The 20,785-nt window shown below is 40.0% G+C and overlaps 3 protein-coding genes across 3 annotated transcripts in view; 2 read left to right on the top strand and 1 right to left on the bottom strand.

Moving 5' to 3' along the window:
- Positions 1-3,968, top strand: part of LOC118334646 (receptor-type tyrosine-protein phosphatase S-like) — a gene marked incomplete in the record, with an annotated part of 59,733 nt that extends 55,765 nt beyond the window's left edge. The window contains 3 exon segments of the mRNA XM_035670648.1: positions 418-572; positions 723-858; positions 1,237-3,968. Of these exon segments, the coding sequence (XP_035526541.1) occupies positions 418-572; positions 723-858; positions 1,237-1,305 (360 nt within the window).
- Positions 3,969-7,287: 3,319 nt separating this feature from the next.
- LOC118334655 (GRAM domain-containing protein 2B-like) lies at positions 7,288-14,323 on the top strand. The gene is made up of 13 exons (XM_035670665.1): positions 7,288-7,444; positions 8,174-8,314; positions 8,423-8,480; positions 9,504-9,576; positions 9,875-9,978; positions 10,372-10,461; positions 10,884-10,955; positions 11,043-11,099; positions 11,223-11,322; positions 11,437-11,493; positions 11,605-11,704; positions 12,712-12,822; positions 13,172-14,323. The coding sequence occupies exons 1-13, from the start codon at positions 7,404-7,406 to the stop codon at positions 13,185-13,187; spliced, it is 1,020 nt and encodes a 339-aa protein (XP_035526558.1). The 5' UTR covers positions 7,288-7,403; the 3' UTR covers positions 13,188-14,323.
- Positions 14,324-14,649: 326 nt separating this feature from the next.
- The window catches only part of LOC118334654 (alpha/beta hydrolase domain-containing protein 17A-like), a 7,996-nt gene continuing 1,860 nt past the window's right edge, over positions 14,650-20,785 (bottom strand). Inside the window, exons 4-7 of the mRNA XM_035670664.1 lie at positions 20,492-20,726; positions 20,052-20,246; positions 19,139-19,318; positions 14,650-18,086 (exon numbers count right to left, since the gene is read on the bottom strand). Of these exons, the coding sequence (XP_035526557.1) occupies positions 17,861-18,086; positions 19,139-19,318; positions 20,052-20,246; positions 20,492-20,726 (836 nt within the window). The 3' untranslated portion in view covers positions 14,650-17,860. The remainder of the gene's footprint in view (positions 18,087-19,138; positions 19,319-20,051; positions 20,247-20,491; positions 20,727-20,785) is intronic.

Below are 20,785 nucleotides of genomic sequence, written 5' to 3'. Positions count from 1 at the left end.
GTGTGTGTGTGTGTGCCTGTCTGCTCGTGCACATATGTGCTAGTTATGGATAACGCCAGTCAAGCCGGTCCTGCACTGACGCCACATTGACAGATGCTCTATTGATCTCCATTAAAGGAGAGTCAGAAAGGCTGAGCAGAAGAGAAAAGATGTAATTGCCTACTGAGTGGCTGACAATAGCAGACGCACTGACATTACAGCTTGAAGTTAACCACAGCCACTGATCCAGGGTCAGATAACAGTAATCATTAGAGGGGAAAAAAAGGATATGGCCTGGCGGAGTCTCCCTCCTCAGTCAATACAGCAAGAAGAAGCACTTTAAATAGTCTTTTTGTAATAATTACCTCACACAGAAAATAATGACACATTTCGAGGATAAACATCTTGATATGTCTTATCATCTCCTCATTCCCCTAGGATGGCCAATCGCGGACAGTGCGTCAGTTCCAGTTCACTGATTGGCCAGAGCAAGGTGTGCCCAAATCTGGGGAGGGCTTCATCGATTTTATTGGCCAAGTGCACAAAACTAAGGAGCAGTTTGGCCAGGATGGACCAATCAGTGTTCACTGCAGGTAAACAGCAGGGTTTATCTTAGTAGCAGCTCAGGCTGAAACTATTAATTGTTCAGTGAACGTAGGTTGGTTGGTCAGAATGCAGCACGCTGTTGTCTGAGCTCTGGCAAATTGTAAATTATGGTCAAATGTTTTTCATTGTGGCTGTAGTGCTGGCGTGGGGCGGACAGGTGTCTTCATCACTCTGAGTATTGTCCTGGAGAGGATGCGTTACGAAGGGGCGGTGGACATCTTCCAGACTGTCAAAATGCTGCGCACACAGAGACCAGCCATGGTGCAGACTGAGGTAAACACTGAACAGCATGTGGGACTCCCGGATTCATTAAGCAGGGCAGAGACACAAGCAAGGAGAGTACTAATGCAGCACACAGTTGGTGCTGCTCACAGCTATATTTTCAATATTTTTACTCTTTATATTTGGCTGATCATAGATATTTTAAACAATTAGTTTTTCATCAATGCATGAGAATGTTCTCAACCCATAAAGGAACTCTTAATCCTTAATCCATTTATCTGAACAATTAAAAATCACTCATCAGTCCCAACATACAGTAAAGTCAGGATTTTAGCCTCTGCTGCTATAATTCTTGCTGGACTCAGCACCAAGTTTGTAACAATGATATATTTAATTTATTTCAATCTGCACCCTCTCTCTCTCACCCAGGATGAGTACCAGTTCTGCTATCAGGCTGCTCTCGAGTACCTGGGTAGCTTTGACCACTATGCAACGTAAGTGAAGAGACAACCATCCATCCATCTTTCTGCTTCGAGGTCCACAAACAAAACCAACAAGTGAAAGAAGAAAAAGACAGCCTAAAATAACGTGAACATTGAACCTTTTCCGGGAACCAGACTCAAAGATGAATTCTACAACCAACAAGGACAAAAAGCAACAACAAAAACAGCAACAAGAAATCTGTGTCTAACAGCAACCACACTCATCAGGAGTTTCCCACGAGGAGCTGGTGGGTGTGGAGACTGTCCATGTGTAATCCATATACTTACCTCAGTGTTCCAGTGTGAAGGACGTATAATACATGTGTGTTGTGGTCAGCTATCTCCAATATGAACCAGTGAAATACAAACGGCTTCTGAACAGGAATTATGATACTATATGTGTATAAAAAAAACAAAAAGAGAAAAAAAACAAAAACACAAAGAGCCTGGATATTTGCTGCACCCTAAATGGGCTTTTTATCCTCAACTTTGTATCTATTGGTTTGGTGTACTAAAGGGGTTACAAAGTGCAATGGTGAACATTTCTATGTGTCCGTGAGTCTATTTCAAAGGTGTCTACTGCTACCACAGGTAGTTCTGGTTATAGTTCAAAGCAGAGGACTAGGTAATGCCCCAGCAGAAGCCTACAGTGCGGACTCACCACCCGGAGGACTGTTGGAGAAGCATGCGGATGCTCATCTACCCCGACGCACAGTGCCAAGAGAAACCATGCAGCGTGAACTGTGGCCTGCAAGGAGAGCCAGCATTAACATAGAGTCAGACTAGAGACCACTCTAACCACGCTGGCCAAGGATCAGTTCACACTCCCCAATCGTGTCCTCGCGAGTAACAGCTGGCCTCAGAACAGTGATTAAAGCCCATCATATCCTCAACGGGGCTGAGATTTGTAGTCCAGTGCATTCTTCATTTAACAAAGCTTGCTTGCTATTTGCTGTAGTCCTTGTTCATCCTCCAGCTCAGCTCCTCTTGATGTCAGCCCCATTGTGTCAGTTCAGCAGTGGCTTACTGAAAGAGATGCTAATGAAAGAATTGAGCTTCAAGGCCTTTGTTTCTTAACTTTGCAGCAGTTCTTAGCCCATTTCTACAGACATGATTTTTTGTGTGTTTTTATTGTATGTCTTTGCCTTATGCTTACTTATTTCTTGTGTTTTAACATGCTGCTTAATGTTTACGCGTTGTGTGCTAAACTTTTATTGTCATACAGTATCTTAAACCGAGGATGAAAGTTGTTTCCTGATTATCTTCCTCCTCTGAAGCTTACCTACTTGAATTGCACCACTTTGCAGTTAAATCACTCTGATATTTTACTATTAAAGGCTACTGAAAGATAATGAGAGAAATCCAAAAAATTTCAGCGAAAGTACTAAATTGCTCACTTTCAACAGTCCTCTCCCCTCACCCAATCGTCCCACCTCCATTTGAACTCCATTACAATTCTCTCTGTTTCTAAATCACACTGTACAGAACATCCCTACTTAACCAAATGATGTTTTTTCCACCTCTGTCTCCTCCAGTACAACTGCACACGTCCTTGATATCGATATATATCTTTTCTTGATTTGACATATAATCATAATTGGTCCCACGTGGTGATTGAAGAGCACGGCGATGTTCCAGTGTCCATCAGAAATCTCGGGCAATTTCACCAATTTTGTACATACAGTCTATCATTGGAGTCCTATACAGTACAGTTACATATGTCTGAGCACAAGATATAACGTGGGATTGGATGTGATGTAGTTCTTATCGTCGCAAAAAAAAGCCTTATTGTTATCGTTCACTTTGTCATATTTATTTCATATGATTTTTTAAGATATTTATTATTCTATTTTGTTACTTTTTACGTATGTTTTTCATTTATTTATTTGGGATATCTAGCAACTATAACCAATAAGATGTTGTTTACTTGTTTCTTTGGCGAGCCAATGTTAAAGTATGATATTGTCACTGTTTGTTTTTTTATTTTTAATGGTCAGTTTTGGTGCTTTTTTATTTGCTTTATTATGATAAAGTATGCCCTCTGTGTAGGGTGCTATTTGATACTGATTACTGATGTCCGACTAGTTAGCTAGAGATGTACATTAGAGGCAGACCTAGTTTAAGTTTACAGTGATGCCCTTTTATTGCCCTCCCTCACTCGACCTCCATAGTCACAGCAGTGGTGTGATCAGAGCAACAGAGGTATGATCTACCCCAACGTGATGTGGTTTAGGGGCATCAGAGAAATTAGATATATAGAGCAGACCTGTAGGTGACAACCTCAGACAAGCTGCTGGTATTTAGTTTGCTGGAAAGCACATGGTAGCAAGTGTATTTTTGAAAGAGAATGGGTGATGAATCACCCAGTTACACACACACACGCACACTCAAAAGTTATTGTTAAAATCTGAAATTATTCTGATATGAAATTTATGTGTGGTCCAGAAGTCTTGACAGTGTGTGACATATATGAAATATGTTATTCCTTGGATTTCTAATGATTATTGTGTCAAGAGAAATATAAAAGGCACACACATAATATGAAATGTGTTGAGGGCCAGCTCTGATGACGCCATCCCCCTCACTTATGTACCTGTTCTTTCCTTTCAAACCATGGATGTAGATATTGTATCTTGACTTTGTATTAAAAGCAGGATGATTGGATATACAGCACAATGAGCTGCTTGATTCCTGTGCGTTTTTTGCCTTTGCATTCTTTCTTTTTTTATTTTTTATTATTCACTTCTCATCCACTAGATGGGACCAAAGTAACTGAAATGCACTTCTGTCACTGCACCCAGCTTTTACTAAATACACTGCACATAAAATTACGCTGAGAAAACATTTGGAAATTTGAATCAACTTTGGCCTTCTTTTCTGCCAGCAGAGTTCAAGAATATCCCGTTTTTCAGCTGGTTTGGGGCCACAAAATTAAACTTTATTCAGTTATGAAAGGATTAAGGTACCATATCCATCAAATGTAGGTTTAATTACAATACTTGTTTGGTTTTCAGGTACTTCCATATTATTGTATATATTGGACCTTTCAGAAAAATCCAGGTTTCCCAGACATAATGATGGCTTGTATGTTGACGCGTTGGGAACTTATGACATGAACTCAGCATTAAAACACAATAAACAATTTTTCACAGCAGCCATTTTGACATGAAATAGTAGGGTAAGCACAGGTGTTAACAATGACACAAATTAAAGTTCCGTTTCATTAAAGTCAAACAGAGTCAGGGTGCTGCTGCTGTACATGTTGGCTCACTGGAGAGCCTCTGCTACACTAAATGGACTGTAACATTGGTAACACCAACTTACCCTACTACTCACTGCTGTGAAAGAAAACATTATGCAACTGCTGGTGCTTGCTTCACATTTAGCCTACAGACATGACACTTGTATCAATTTCCTCATCTAACTTTTTAAAAAAATAAATATTTTTTATTTTTCATTTCTCTACTTTCTTTTTGAATCTGTGCCATTCTTGTGACAACTAGCGTTACCCTTGTGATTAGGAGATGAAGAGGAATGTTGCTCCATACATAATTGATAGTGTCTGTTTTCAGTACAGCCGGCACACACCCTTGCATAAGATGTAATCAGCCATTCACTAAAAATGAAACTCGCCCTGGAAACATACGATCGCACCACAGCTTTCCAGTAACAGAGATATAGAAGAGTCCTTTGCCTACTTAAATTTAACAGACTATGACTATGATCTGTCTGTTGATATGAAGAGCTGCTGCACCTGAAGAGCACTATGTCCCGTATCGCATTGGTGTGTTTGGCTAATCCTTTAACCCAATTCTTCCTCACTATCTCTCAGAAAGCCAGCTACTCATTTGTACATAATGTTTTCAAGTAGTAAAAGGAAAAAGAGAAGGAAGAAAGGGAGGATGTGAGGAATGTATTGTTCTGTCCATCACAGAACAATTCCTGTATAGTTTTATTTAAATGCTTTTATGACTCCAAGCTGCATTTCCTTGTTGAGATGTGTTGGGACAGGCCCGGTAACTAACACCTTCAACTGTTGTTAGGAGACTTTTTCGTAATAAAATTATTCTCACTCACCTGTACAATGAAGTGTAAAGTAACACTGTTTTCCCTCAGCGTCACATTGTGAAACTTCATACACACACTAAGACGAAAGTCAGTGTGACCCTGAACTCCAAAAAAACAGTTACTGAGTTCAATAGATAATGTTTATTTGAAAAGGCCTGCATCAGTGTCTATGTGCATTATGGGAAGTTATATTCATCCATACCCTTCAATACAAACCACTGGAGAATTTATAATAATTCAGCAGGCCCATTTATATATTTTAGACATCTTTTTCAGATTATATGTATACCAGTAGAATTTACATCTTATATTTATCTTCTGTAAATCTTTCTCATATATTTTTTCTTTCCCTTCACTAACCTACACTACAAATAGCATAGCATACGTGCCTTCAAAAGACAATGCAACAAGTAAAAATTAGAAAAAGCCCACAATGAGAAAACTTTGTAGTTTCATACTGTTACATGTATCTCCCAATGTGTATTCAGGATTGCAAGTCTATAGAGATTTTTAAATTTTTTTAAGTATATTTTTTTCAGCTTTTATGCCTTTATTTGATAGGACAGCTGGAGACAGACAGGAAAGGGGGGCAGAGAGAGGGGATGACACGCAGCAAAGGGCCGCAGGTCGATTCGAACCCTGGGCACATGCAGCAGGGGACTCAGCCTTGCGCTACAAGTCTATAGAGATCTTAAATGTCGAGGCCAGACTGGCCGGCCCACCTAGAGCCGCGGGGCTCTGCTTGAGCGTTTCTGGGGCCTCTTAAAAGGAAGATTCTCCTCCCGCTGGTCACCAAGTGCTTGCTCATTTGGTTCTGCTTGGGTTCTCTGCAAATAAGCTTACCAGCTCTATTTGGAAAGTGGTCCGGAGTATGAACTTTTGGTTATTGAAAGTGTGCTATTACAGAATAAAAACTCACTGCAACTCAGTTATGTTAGACAAAGTCTGGTAAAAAAAAAAAAATTGGAATACATCCCACATATTAATGGATGTCTAAACTATTTTGCTCAAGAGCTGGAAATATAGACAAGTCATCAGTTACGAAATGAAGGTGGCCTCTGCCACTGGCTGTCTTTTTACACGTGACTTTTAGTACACTTTTAGCGTGGCAGAGATCTGTAAATGGCGTGGCAGAGATTAAATGGTGGTATGTGTGGAGAGATTTGTAGATATATACCAGAAAAAGGCTCTAAAGATTATTGGCGTGGATGAGGACTAAAGAATTATGCCATCACCAAACTGAGCCTACGCAGAAGACTTGTGACAGCTGTTGTCGGAGACATCACATCAAGAAGTGTTTATGCCTTCGAGAAGAGATTGAATAAACACTTCCTCAGCATGAGACTGCAATCCTTAACCTCAAGGACTTCAAATATACACAAATCAGTTTCGTAGAGTATCCACCAGATCAGTGATAGGTTCTCTGAATGGTATTCATAAAGGTTGTATCTACAAAGGCAAAATTATATATGTGTATTTTACAGTTTACAAGGATGAACAATTGTGTAACCCATTTTCTTTTTTTTGTGTTGTGTGCCAACATTCAACATCATTCATTCTCTGATATCGATCTATGCAGGCTGAGAAGGTTGCAGGAGACATAGTGTGACTGTCATTTCTCAAACACATGACCGCTGTCACTGAATACCTGTCTCACACTGTATGTGTGTGTGTGTGTCTATGCCTGTGTGTCAAAAGGTCAGGGCAGGTTGCACCACCTATAGCGTCTGTTGCCATGAGAAACAGAAGCTGTGAAGAATGTGTGGCCTTTCAACCTGCCTTCACTGATTGGTTTTGTTTGAGTGAAGATCCCCGCCTCTCACCGCTGATTGGGTGACTAAACAATGAGAAGCCAATCCTTAAAATAGGCTGTCTTTGTCTTTGTTTATCACCTGTCCCTTACTGCTACAAGGAAACAAAGCCAAAGAATCACACACACAAGGTGTTTGAATGAGTCTGTAAACCTGAAGATTTAGTCCTACACTGTATGTATGAACGTCTGTGAGTGTATGCATTTCTGTGAGTTTGAAGTGTTTATTTGCCATTATGACTCTAAAACCCAGGAGATTTTCACTGGACAGCTCTGTGTGAGTATAAATGTTTTACTGTTTTACTCTTTTTCTTTAAATGTCTATCCTTTTAATGTCCTTCTAAATATTTTGCTGAAATTAGACAACAATATTCATCTTTTACAGCTGACCAAACATATATATAAGTCACTGTACCAGGTGTGCAAGATACTGATTACAAAAGTGAAACCATTCTCCAGGGACCCAGCTGTTGCCCAGAGACTGCTGACTAATCGCAGGCCTAACAGGCAGTAGACAGTTAATACATTACATATATAACTTTCACACACAGGAACTATACAAACAGACAGAGATATTGGATTGGATTCAAAAACAAACAAGAGCAGCATTTACTTCTTTTACCTATTTGCTCTCCAGTCAACGGTGTTGTTGATGCTACACGTCAAATGTATGTATGAAATCCTTTGTGTCTGTGAATGAACCGTATTAATTTATGTGAAAAATCAGACTTCACCTAATGAAAATAATGAAAGTAAAGATAATGAAATGTTTACCATCAGCACGCAGGAATTGTTTGCATCCACAATCCAACGCATTCACTGATGTTCCCACCGGGTAGAAATCCATTTATTATCCTTTTATTTTTCTCTTTCCTTTTATGATTTCTTAACTTGATGTTGTTCTATATCTGTCCCGCCTGTGTGCGTCATATAAAAGCTGGTTCATCAGTCTGACATTTATCTCCTGCTCTCAATCTGACATTTATCTCCTGCTCTCTTGGGACAGCTGTCTGGACAGAGTCGGACCCATTGGCGGAAGAAGAGGCAGCACCATGTTTAGTAGTAAGAAATCTACACATAGTCTGGACGATGCCCGACTAGAGATCCATGAGCTGAATCACAGCCTCAACAACAACGTGACCCTCAGGTACTACATTGCAGCTCAAGAATTGTAACTTGTATGTAGACTAAGTCCTGATAACATTCTTATCTTGTTTGTCTTGGTGTGGTGCATTTGTCCTGTTTGTGTTCTCAGGACGCAGACCATAGCAGAGGAGAACCTTGTTCAATCAGAAGGGCTCTTCAACAATCATGTAAGAGAGAATGAAAGCGACTGTAATCTATATATTTATAATAACAATTCACCAAATGACAATGTGACAGCAATGTGACATTGTGAAATTAGTTGATGGACCTACAAAGAATTATCACCTGATTCTGTACCTCATTGTTCAGCTGCCCGGCTCCCAACTTTACTGTTTTGATTCACTTTCAACGCTCACATAGCAGCAGTTAGTTGCAGCTTAGAGAAAAACCTATAATCCTCTGTGCACTACCTGCTCTTCACCAAACAGACACAGTTGGCGACTAGCTGGTAAACACAGTGGACTGTGAGTATTGGACTTAGATTCATCAGGTGTCCACCAGAAACACCCAAATGAATGTTAATGTTGCTCTGTAACTGCTGGGTGTGTAGGTTAGCAACTGTTTGCTAACAAGTTCACCATATCAAATTATAAGGTGATAATATGTGAGGGTTGACAACGTGTTCCCGGTGCCCCAGAGTGGCCAAAAAATCAGTTCACTAACAAAGGGTTCACGCCAATGAGGATATGGGATGAAGGGATGAGAGTAGAGAGATAAAGTGGTATGGGAAGGAAGGATGAGGGCTAAACGGATGGAGGGAGAAATCAGGTTTGTGAATGGATGGATGGAGGAGATGGATGAATGGAGGAGTTCAGTCGAGATGACGGGAGGGAACCGACTCTGAGAGGGGGGTGCTGTCTCTTCTTTTCTCTTATTTTAGCCTCAGGGGTTCTTGTATTTGAATAAGAGAGAGAGAGATGGGTAAAAAGAGAAATAGAAAGGGTTTCAGGGGGAGGGATGTGGAAACTGTCAAAGAGGGATTGAATGGATAAGGTGTGCTTAAGTATTTTTTGTGTCGAAATGAGATGAGTTCGAGGCGTGGTCTGTGTTCCCGAACCTAGTTATAAAACTGAATTTACTGCAGGTTTACAGTCAAATATTTCAGTTGGCAAACACAAAACCTGCTTCTTCTATACCCCAAATACAAATCCCAGATACATCACTCAACACTCAGTATTTGTTCCCCACAGGGCTTCCTGAAACACAACAAATCCTTCCACAAACTGTTTCAAGAGATACCTATGGGGGAGAGCCTGACACACGGTGAGTTGAACTGAGGATAAGAGTTTGTTACTTATTTGTTGATATTGATTGTGGAAATCACATCACATTGTGTCAGGTTTTAAATTTATGTCCGATTAAGTGTGCCTCATACATTGTTTGCAAAGTGGTCCGCAGTGACTGAGGAGTTGAAACGCTGTAATAAACGATGCAGCAGGCATGTCTCTGTCTGACACTCCTGGGTTTTTTTTTTATTAGAGAAACACCTTCCTCACAACTTCAAATAATACCTGTGTGTGTGTGTGTGTGTGTGTGTGTTGTGTGTCTCTCTCTATTGTAGCATTCACCTGTGCCTTACAGAAGGAGGTGCTGTATCATGGAAAACTCTTTGTTTCTGACAACTATGTGTGTTTCCACTCATCCGTGCTGCTCAAAGACACGAAGGTAACACGCTCAGACACACTGAAGCCTAATCACACTAATGATATTATTTAACACTGACATGTCTGAAAACAGCTCTGGCTCTATTTGAAATTCATATTTTTTCACGAAACAGACATTTTCAGCTTACATGTCCCAGAACTTGTAAAAGAACAATTGATATTAAGATTAGCTGTCCTGAGAATGTGTTTTCATCTCCAGCATTTAGGTTTTTACCCTTATATCAAAGACTGACTTCACAGAAGGAAATTATTTTAGGATAAAATAACAAGCTGGTTCTTTACCTTGGATATCTATGTTTGAGGTTACATTGCACAGGTTCTATACGTGTAATATGATGTTAATGTCTCCTTGAAGGTGGTACTGACATAAAAGTATTTTATCAACATATTGCAGGTGGTGATTCCTGCGTCCAGCGTCAGGGAGGTGAAGAAACATAACTCAGCTTTATCTATGTTGTCTATTCAGACTGCTGATGGAGAGAAGGTGAGAATTCACACTTAAATATATATATAAATATATATATTTAATTATTTTAAGGTTCACGTTCTATTTTATGTATTATTCTTTATAATATTTGTTATATTATATTATATTAATGTTATTACTATTTGACTCCCTTTACGCATTAAATTTAGTACTAGCAGAGCAATAATTTATCTAATTATTAATAACAATAATTAAGTGAGCTTGACTTAAATTTGTCCTGTGGTTGTAGTGTTAAATACCAATCAATATAAGGAAGGATTGGAAAGTGAGCTATAAGGAAAGGAAATTGTTTTTAAAATTCCTGCAGTGAAACAGCTCATCGAGCCAAGACAAATAAACTTTCTTAACACTGAACATAGTTTTAATTTGTTCCAGGATTAACCCTTTTTCTCCACTCTTCCTCCTCACTTTTCTTTCAGTACTCATTTGTGTCTTTAAGGCACCGTGAAATGTGTTATAAACTCCTCCACACTATCTGTTTAGATGTTCAGGTAGGTGTCACGCACATAAAGGCATCATTTCTCAAGGGAAGGACATTCTCGTGTTTAAACTCATGTTTCTGTGTTTGTGTGAAACAGGAGGAGAATGTCAGCCCTCATCTCTCCTTTGCTGAGAATGAAACTGATCATGAAATGGTATTTTTAATTTTTAATCTAACTCAACCAAACCAGAAACTTAATTTATCTTGTTATAGTCGAGCGAATATGAGTGCATAATGTGCGTTGACAGACTTTCAGTGCCACTGTTCTTGTCTGCAGCCCTCCAGTTATTCCAGTTTGGAGGACTGTGCAGATCATGATCTGAACAGACAGGATAGCATTTATCTTGATAACAGCTTTCATCAGATGTCCAGTGAAGGTGAGGAAATGATCAGGGAGACAGAGAGCAGTGTGTAATGAAGTAATCATCAATCTAACTGAAATATCTCAGCAATACCACTGAATGCAGCAATGTATATTTGTGCCTCTCCAGGTCCAACAAGATCCAACTCCATCCATCAAAGCAGCTTAGCAGATGAAGACGACAGAGGTAAGAGCTCACAGATACACACACACACAGTTTAATATTTACTCAAGCTGCCTATAAAACATAGAGGAACGTGCCATTATAGAATATCAAACCGATTTTTCTCCCAACCAGCTGCAGCGTGGATTTGGAGGATCATTGAGAGGGTCACACCGTTCTTCCTCCTCAGAGAAATTCAGAATTTCAGCAGTCTCTTTTACCTCTACATAATGCTGTGAGTATCATTATTCATCACAGTTAAGGCTCCATCTCCAGTGCTTTAACTACATTTACACAAGTACTGCACTTCAGTACAATTTGAGGTACTTTAGTATTATCATTTTAGGTTTTTCAGCAGTTTCTAGCTTCTTTACAAATTTAGAACTACCAAACATACATTTAACATACAAAACCAAGTCTCATCCTCAGAATACAATGCAAAATAAATGAAAGATTGATTAAAATCATTTTTTTATTTGAAAACATATTTTTATGATAATACTTGTAAATCCTGTTAATGGAAAAAAGTTGGAAGTTGACCCCCTTTGTAGTTGTACGTGTATGTTTAAAAAAGCATTTTATTGGGTGCCCAGTTAGCTCAGTGGGTAGAGCTGGCGACCCATGTACTAAAGCTGAGTTGTTGCTGCAGCGGCCCAGGGTTCAAATCCAACCTGCAGCCCTTTGCTGCGTGTCATCCCCTTTCTCTGCACCCCTTTCCTGTCATCTTCAGCTGTCACTATAATAAAGGCAATAAAAGCCCAAAAAAATATACTTAAAAAAGAGAGAGCATTTTGTTAAGCTTGAGCTGAGACTTAGAAAGGTAATAATAATAGGGCTTAAAATTATCTTCCAGCTTTATGTAGATTTCTTACACCTACAGACACGTTGGTATGTAACTAACTGGACTGGCTGGAAACTAATGTCCTATTATTAGAACTGTACTGTACAGTAGTGCTCAACTTTAGAGTAATTTTGCACAACACACTTTCACTTTAATTAAAGCATGCAGTCTGTAAGGTATTGAAAAGCTACACAAAAATTCTGCTTAAATATTAATGCATCTATAATTAGAGCCATCCTGCATATTACATATTACTTGATACTTTAAGTATATTCTGCTGATAATACTTTTACTATAGTAAAAATCTGATGACAAGATTTAACATTACTTTTACTTTAATTATAGTGAGTGAAAAGTGCATCGTAGTGGGTGGCATCCAGTTGACTATTGTGTGTTTGTAGGACCGTGTTGCTCCTGTTGGTGTCTGGGTACATTGGGCTGAAAATCATTGCACTGGAGGAGCAGCTACAATCTTTGGGAGCCCTGACTGAGTTGACTTTACACCACAGAGAGTGAGTAGACACACAAAAAGAAAAAATATTAAAAGAGAGAAATAGGAGGAAGTCATTTGTGAACTGGTGGGGGAAAAAAATAGTGAACGTGGATCAAACCGGTTTTGGCGACTTTTAAAACTTCAAAAATCAGATTAGACATGAACAGAGCAGTTCTGCAGGTACAGCCACCTGGACAAGATAGGTAAGTGATTACATTCCACTCGTCACTGCTGATTATACTTTTACTTTTACTTTAGTAGAAATCTGAAGGCAAGACTTTTATTTTAACATTACTTTTAGTTGACTATAGGATTAGTACTTCCTCCACCACTGTCCTCTACTCATGTTGCTTCCTCTTTCTCTGCAGGTACCAAGAAACATAACCAGTGGCAGGAAACAAATCCTTCTAGAAACTCATGCAATGCACCACTCTGTTAAGATCCTGCTGTACATTGATCCCTGTCTAGACTCCCCAAAGCATCTTAGCAGTGAAACATACAGTAGTACATTCTTTAGTGAAAGAGGTTTTATCCAAATAACAGTACAAATTAAACCGCTGTGTGAGCACCATATACACAGGATGCACGTCACCAATAAGATGCTTTTGGGATGTCTGAACCAGACCTCACGTGGTGAACTACATGGACGACAGACTGTGTTGGCAGAGAAGCACCAGGACATTATTTCTGTTAGGAGTGCACTCGTTTTCTGCTGACAGATCAAAAAATTTATGCACAAGGATCTCCTGCACTGAGCCATATGGAGGCAGCCTGCTGAAGCCATGTTTATTTCCTGGCCCGTGAACAGCTGAGCTCAGCTACAGTAGGAGAGGTTGCTGGAGTCTTCGCCATCTTGGATCAACACAACCTGCAACACTGAAAACACCAGAGTCAATCTTAACCAGGAGGAGAAGGAAGCACTTTGTTATGCTTGACTTGAAATCATTTGTATGTTGTAGGAAGTCAGGGTTCACATTGTTAACTGCTGGAGCCTAGTGACATTTTATTTTAATGACAACAATCAGCCAGCAGAGGGCAGTCATTCCCTAAAACTGTTACTTATGAGACATCAAAGAAGGATTTCACTTGCACCAGAATGTCTACAAAATACAGATGTTATAATTTTTTTGCTACAGTCCTTTCTGTAAATAAATTTTGGAGAATTTATGACGTGACAATAACACTGAATATGTTGTACATAAGTACATAAATGATTGGATATCTGCTCTATATCGTGGTTATTTAAAAAATACACAGGTGAATGTTTGCATGTTTAAATCTGATATTAATTGAAACACATTAAACTATTCGAACCCTGTACATTATCTCCATGCATCCCAGCCAATCTGGGAATACTTAATATAATATGATATCATCTAAAATACATCAAAATGTTAAATCTTTAAGTCATTATGTACATAGAAATACTGCAACTTTTGTATCACTGACTATGATCTTTTACTCATTGTTATTAACTTATGCACACTGCAATGTAAAAATACGATTGTTTAAAACAATAAAAAAAACACAACAATACAGTCCGTTTCATATTTTTGTACATAAGTGATCTTTTTTATTATTTTGTTGTCCATAAAAAGGTCAAGGTTCAGTCCCATGAATTAATTTCATTACATCATATTCTCAGTTCAAAAAAAGCAACATAAAATTACAAATCATAATACAAAGAATAGAATAGGTAAGTACAGTAACCATATAAACAGCCCACTAATATTGTCTACCCCCCACCCACCACTGCCCCACTCATACTCTAGCACAAAACTCATAACAATACATCAGTTAGTATCAGCAATAAAAAAATTCAAATGAACGTCCCGTTTTTTTTTTTAAAAAGCGCTTCATTATTCCAATGCCATGAGTTCAGCTTTACCCTCACATAGAATACATAATAGAGATAACTTCCCACCCCGTCACTTGCTCTGCAAAACACAATAGACATGCATACAGTTTTCACTGTTCAACCCTCCCACCCCACCCCTTCATCAATAAACATTCAGGGCCAGAGGATACAATATACGGCAACCATAGTGGTGCATCAATAAAACGACAAGTTTCCACCCCGTTTCATGAACCCCATAAAGGAAAGGTGGATCCAGTGGTTTCCCTGATAACACGAACTGTCCGGGAGAAACTGAGGCCGACTTCTTCCTTCAGAGAGAGGCGATAATTCTCTCTAATTCTGACAGCTCAGACCCCTGGTTCAAGATGGTAACAGATTTCCATTATTTAAATAGACACGAAGCACAGGATGAGACTGGAAAGATTCCCTGTTCGAAGTGATGACAGAGAGCGAGTGGTGTTCAGTATCCTTTCCACTGCTTACCAAGACCCACTTGTACTCCCAAAATGGAGTAATCAGATCAGTGCTAGTTCAGTACATGTTCCCTTAAAAAAAAAACGCAGCTACTATCACTGAAACTGATGGGTCTCCTTTGCAGCAGACACCTTGTATAGATCTGAAACCAGTTCTTTTACTTTTTCAGGTCGACACACAGGGCCTATTACTACTTATTCAAACATGATGTTAGTATCCTTAATGCTGGCCTGTAGAAGACAGTCAATAATAATGAAGACACACAAACTTACATTTTATACCCTTATTACACTTTGGATGCTTTATACAATAGTGCTGAACTTAAGACCTGCTTTTGTCATGCTTGATCTGATATATATAAGTGTAAATATACTGTATACTACAGTACATGTATTACGTGTGTGTGTATGCATGTGTGTATGATGTGTTTGAATGTGTGTGTGTGTGTGTGTGTGTGTGTGTGTGTGTGATGATGTGCAAAGGTGTGTGTGGTGGAACCTGCACCACACCAAACAGTGAGAGGCTCAAATATGGCTTGTGTCAGACATGAAGCGTGCTGCCACCCATAAGAGAGCTCCTGTACATTTTAGGGCCACAGAGGTTAAACAGAGCTAGTAGGCATGATGTCCACGTCCTGGCACCCGATCTGAATCACACTGTTAGTCACAAACGTTGACACGCATGGTTCTGAGACAAACAATCCATGGCCCTACACTACATCAAACACGTTCGGATTAATTACAACAAGACAAAAACGTTAGAAGAAAGAAAATGTGCGTGAGGGTGAATAAGAACAGGAGGCTGACTAACCCTGGTAATGAGTGCTACTGGAACAAGACTTGGAAAACAAACTGTGCTGCTGTAAGACCACGAGTTAATCAATATTACACAAAAGAGATTGTGTTGAAGCAAAAAGATTACTGTGAATAAAACTGACGTAATCCTCATTAGTTTGGTGAACTGAGCAGCTTTTTTGCCTCCTTACACCTTTAGAGCCTCCAGATGCAGCCAGAACAACAACAAGCTCCAAAAAGGTGTATGTTCACCAGAACAGACACATTATTCACAGACCTCCTCAACAGCTGCACTTTAAAAAGGTATAGTTCAACAAAAATGCTTTTCTTACCAATTACCGGTCACATGAGAAGAAGGGGGGGCTATTTCTTGTCTGGTCGCAGCCACTTCCGAAAATGTTGAACTATTTCTTTAAATCTGACTTATTTGTGCTGTTACTAAGTCAGTGCAGTCTGCCCAACCTTAAAACAACACGCATCAGTAAATATTGAAGGGCTACAACCCTCTGTTTCACTTCTATAGCTGTTCCATTAATGCCAAAGAAATGCCCACATAAACAGAGATATCCTCAAAAGACCTGTTTCCATTTCAACCACATCGTCATTCTTGATCACAAATACATAGGACTGGATGGGGGAAAAGCAATACAGGGAAATCAAAATAATTCCCTGTAAGTTGCTGCTGCAATTCTGTGGGCAGTAAAAGGCTAAAGCTACAGCACAGCCAGGAAATGAAGTGGAAGCTGGCCATTCTGTGATCTTATCAGAATCAAAAATGAGGGAGAGGAAAGTACGAGACACCCAACAGCCATAGAAGCTATGACAGTATTCCAGACTAGTGTATCCACCAGAAAAAGGAGAGGAGATGGACCCCCAAACCACACGAATAAAGTAGGTTAGTGTTAGCTGGACAACAACTTGGAGAATGCCCTGGCAGTCAGATGGATGTCCATTAACAGGTAAACAAGGAGTGGAGGAGGGGGGCGGGGAGAGGGGGGGCACATGCTTGACCAGTGTTTGTCCACTGGAGAGAGAACTGGTCAAGCTGTGGAGGTATTCTTCATACATACTCGCGCAAAAAAAAAAAAAAAGAGAACAAAAAAAACCCATCATTATTGATAAGTGTCCATAAGCTTCCTCCACTTGCAGCTGTCCAAGTCATCAGGATGTCCTTCATTTCTTTCAGCACTGCTTCGCTCAGAAACTCTCACACACACACATACAAACATGTGCACGCATTACTCATATGTCACAGGTCCATGGAGATATGAATATACACTTACACCCATGACCCATACATTCACTAACATGGCATACTAAAAAGGACCAGTGTGTAAGATTTAGTAGCATCTAGCGGTGAAATTGCAGATTGCAGCCATGTGAATACAGCTCAGATTTCCAAGCGTGTAGGAGAAACTACGTTGGCTGCGAAACCGATTGTTACACGAATAAAAACATACCTGTGAATATTATATTCCATTTCTGCCAATAGATCCTCCTAAATGTAACACACTGGACCGACATCTGTGTGCCTTTTTTGGACAAAGCACATTACTGTTACTTCTTAATTCATGTGTGTGACACATTTTAAAGCTGCAATTCAAAACTTCTCTCACGTTAAAAACCGTATCTGTGAAGTTGATCATTCTCAGTTATTGTTTTTAGTGTTTCACCACACTCCACCGCACAGATGGATGCAGCTAATGATGTATTAAAAAACGTTCTCACCTTTAAAAGAGGACATTATTTGAACATGTGTTGTACTGTGAAAAGTAAATTAAAGTTGTGTTGTTTCAAAGACACACAGATGTGACAAAAATCACACATCCTTTTTTTAAGTCAGTTTCTCACCCATCACGCTGACATCCTCACTTAGTGTCACACGCACACTGTCTCATTCATACAAACGCAGAGAGGCTGTTGCTTGTTTCTCAGGCATGCTGTGCAGCCAGGTCCTGGTTGATGAAGCGCCGTAGCCTCTCCAGGTACTGACTGTAAAGCTCAATGTCGTTGTGACCGGCTCCCTCCACCCAGAGGGGCTCCACGGCCTTGGGACAGCGCTCGAACAGGGCAAGGCCGTGAGAGAAGTCGATCACCTCGTCCTCTGTACCGTGGATGATGAGCACTGGAGACGGGATCTTTGACACTTTCTCTATGCTGGAAGAAAAATAATGGAGGCTGTTAATGCACTAGAAATTTTAGATGATGAGTTATTTTTTCATGGGTATCGACTAACAATGACAAATAATAACAACGGCCATGTTTGAGATACTTTAAAGTGATATTACACCTAAAAACTCGAGACAGTCATCATTGCTGTCCATCCAAATACTGATACGGTTACCAACAATCATTGTTAAATTAAAATATGGCTAAATTCACTACAGTGCATTTTAAGAATATAACGTGCGAATTAAATTTTTTCTAAAATTTTACTTAGAAAGCACTCCAAACTATCAGATGGGAAGTTTTGTTTTGGGCTAATCTGACAAATGTAATACCTGACAAATCAAGGTGCTTCATCACATTTTCAGCAGAAAATATAGACCCCAGGGAGAAGAGCTGTTACCAAGGTAACAATCAATGGGATTGGGGATCCAAATAAAAAATAAACAATAAGATCTTGTAAACCCATTAAATGATACGCCACATTGCCCACGGTGGTCTAATATATCCAGACATATTAAAAGGGGAAAATAAATCGATTTAACGGATATGAAAAAAATATGACGGTAGATACATTTTCTATTGTCTCACAATACATCATAATATTGTCTAATCTTATTCATTTTAGTCCAAAGTGACTCACAAGAAGCACATTCAACCTCCACAGGAACAAGAGCTAGATGTGTGACACAGCTTTGGTGTTGCACTATAATTCACTACAATGCTCCTACGTTCAGCAATTTCAGTGGAAGCTGTGCCACTACAAATATAAGATTTTTTGGATGATATTGGGCAACAGCGGGGCAGCTGATTATAACACCGGAGAGATTTGTGAAGTCTTAATGGACATTTGCATACTTCTTTTTCCACAGTGATAATTTGACTTTGATTTAAATAACTGAATTCAAACACAGCCACTGTTCTATACTCTTTACATATACCTTTAAAGTTTTCAATGCTAGTATTTGGTACTAAAAGATGATGATCTGAGTGAACTGTCACTTTTTGTCATTGATATTAAACTAAAATACAGAGAAACCTACTTAGGGAAGGCATCAAAGCAGTATGTTTTCTTGGTGTCTGGAAAGGCCACTCTCATGCCAGAGGTGAGAGGAGAGTGGAGGACCACAGCAGCGCACTCGAACCGTGATGCCAAGTCTACTGTGGGCACCGTGCCGATGCTCTGTCCATACAGGATGATATTCTCAGGACTGATGCCATACCTGAGACAACACACACATAAACACACTTTAGCCAAGAATATCAGATTATTCTGCTAGTATGCAAAAGGGCCGATGTGCTGCGTACAGGTGTGTAGTTTTCCATATGCAGATTAACATGGTTCAGTAAGTCTTTCAGCACAGTAAGCACAGTACAGTGACTTTTATGTAATAAACAAAGTTTGAAAGAGAACATCATAAGCAAAGACAGCATATTGCTTTACCTGTTTAAATACAATCTCAAGCACAGAATCAGGGACTGTGTGAGTAAATTCGGATTCTGTATAACACACACAGTAAATGTTTGCTTTCTTAAGTTTATTATTTTTTTCAGTGGTTTCAGAAGTTACTCTGTGTTGCCACCTAAGTTTCTACTAACATTAGGCTCATTAACCATGCTGGCAGCAGATAAACAAAAGGAATATTTAGATCCTGCTGCTTCATGCAGAGCATAGTATGTGACAGCCAATCGTCAGCCTGTTTGATAGAGAGCCATTGTCTAGCTTTGATTTGACTGGGTGATTGTCAAAGAGAGGGTACCATGGTCAGCAGGGACAAAGTTTGTGTATAACTGAGCCACCCAAATGTTACTTTCACAAAAAAAGTTGCTGGCTAGTGATGTGAGTGACTGCCACTGATTTGATCCACCAAAGACACTTTAACTGGCATTTGGTGCTTGTTGGCTGTTCATTTCAGACCCTGTGTGGATGGGAAGGAACAGTTTTAGCCTGCTTACCGGGAGCGCAGGGCGTGCCAGGCAGCATCAATGTCAGCGTAGAGGTTCTTCTCAGAGGGCTTGCCAGTGCTAACACCGTAGCCTGAGTAATCATAGGAAAAGATGTTGCAGTTGATGCGCGTTCCTAAGCCGATGTAGAAGCTGCTCATCTGGCCCAGGTCTACCGCATTGCCATGGGAAAACAACACTGTAAACCTAAGAGACAAGGGAGGATGAAGAAAGAAGGAGGACGATAAGAAACAGGCTGAGGATAAGCAGGGACAGTGCTGAACGAGGAAGCCCCAAGTTGATGGGAAAACATGGATACCATCGTATAACTGAGACAAATGTATTTGACAAGCTGCTCTATTTAAAGCATGAGGAAAACACAGAAGTAGAGGGTTGTGATTTGTGTGTGTAGTTTCAGGCTCAGGGTGTTCAGGGGTTGGTGTGTGTCTCACCTGGCATTAGGGGCACAGCGAATGTACATGCAGCCCACCCTGTTCCCTCGGGTAGATCTGGTCAGGAATACATCCGTCACATCCAGCTCTCTCTGTGAATACTGGAACTCCGCTCTCTCCGTGAGATGAAGCTTCCACCTGCCCTCACCCCCGCTACTGCTGCTGCCACCACTCACCCCTCCCCCTACTCCTCCTCCCCCTCCTCCTCCTCCTCCTCCTCCTCCTCCACCTGCACCTCCTCCACCACCAACTCCGCCGCCGCCTCCTCTGTCACTTCCACTACCAGTGCCCAGT

Source organism: Morone saxatilis, unplaced genomic scaffold, assembly GCF_004916995.1.
Source record: "Morone saxatilis isolate NCDOM2014 unplaced genomic scaffold, NCSU_SB_2.0 Contig23, whole genome shotgun sequence".
In the NCBI taxonomy this organism is placed as follows: Eukaryota; Metazoa; Chordata; class Actinopteri; family Moronidae; genus Morone; species Morone saxatilis.
The sequence above is the reverse complement of the archived record's forward strand: the minus strand, read 5'-3'. Positions and strand labels throughout refer to the sequence as shown.

What these genes read in the sequence shown, in the direction of transcription:
- LOC118334655 (XM_035670665.1), top strand. Translation starts at nt 7,404, where the DNA reads ATGACTCTAAAACCCAGGAGATTTTCACTGGACAGCTCTGT. An exon ending in AAGGGCTCTTCAACAATCAT is followed by an intron (nt 8,481 to 9,503) that starts GTAAGAGAGAAT and finishes TGTTCCCCACAG; the next exon opens with GGCTTCCTGAAACACAACAA. An exon ending in CTATCTGTTTAGATGTTCAG is followed by an intron (nt 10,956 to 11,042) that starts GTAGGTGTCACG and finishes TGTGTGAAACAG; the next exon opens with GAGGAGAATGTCAGCCCTCA.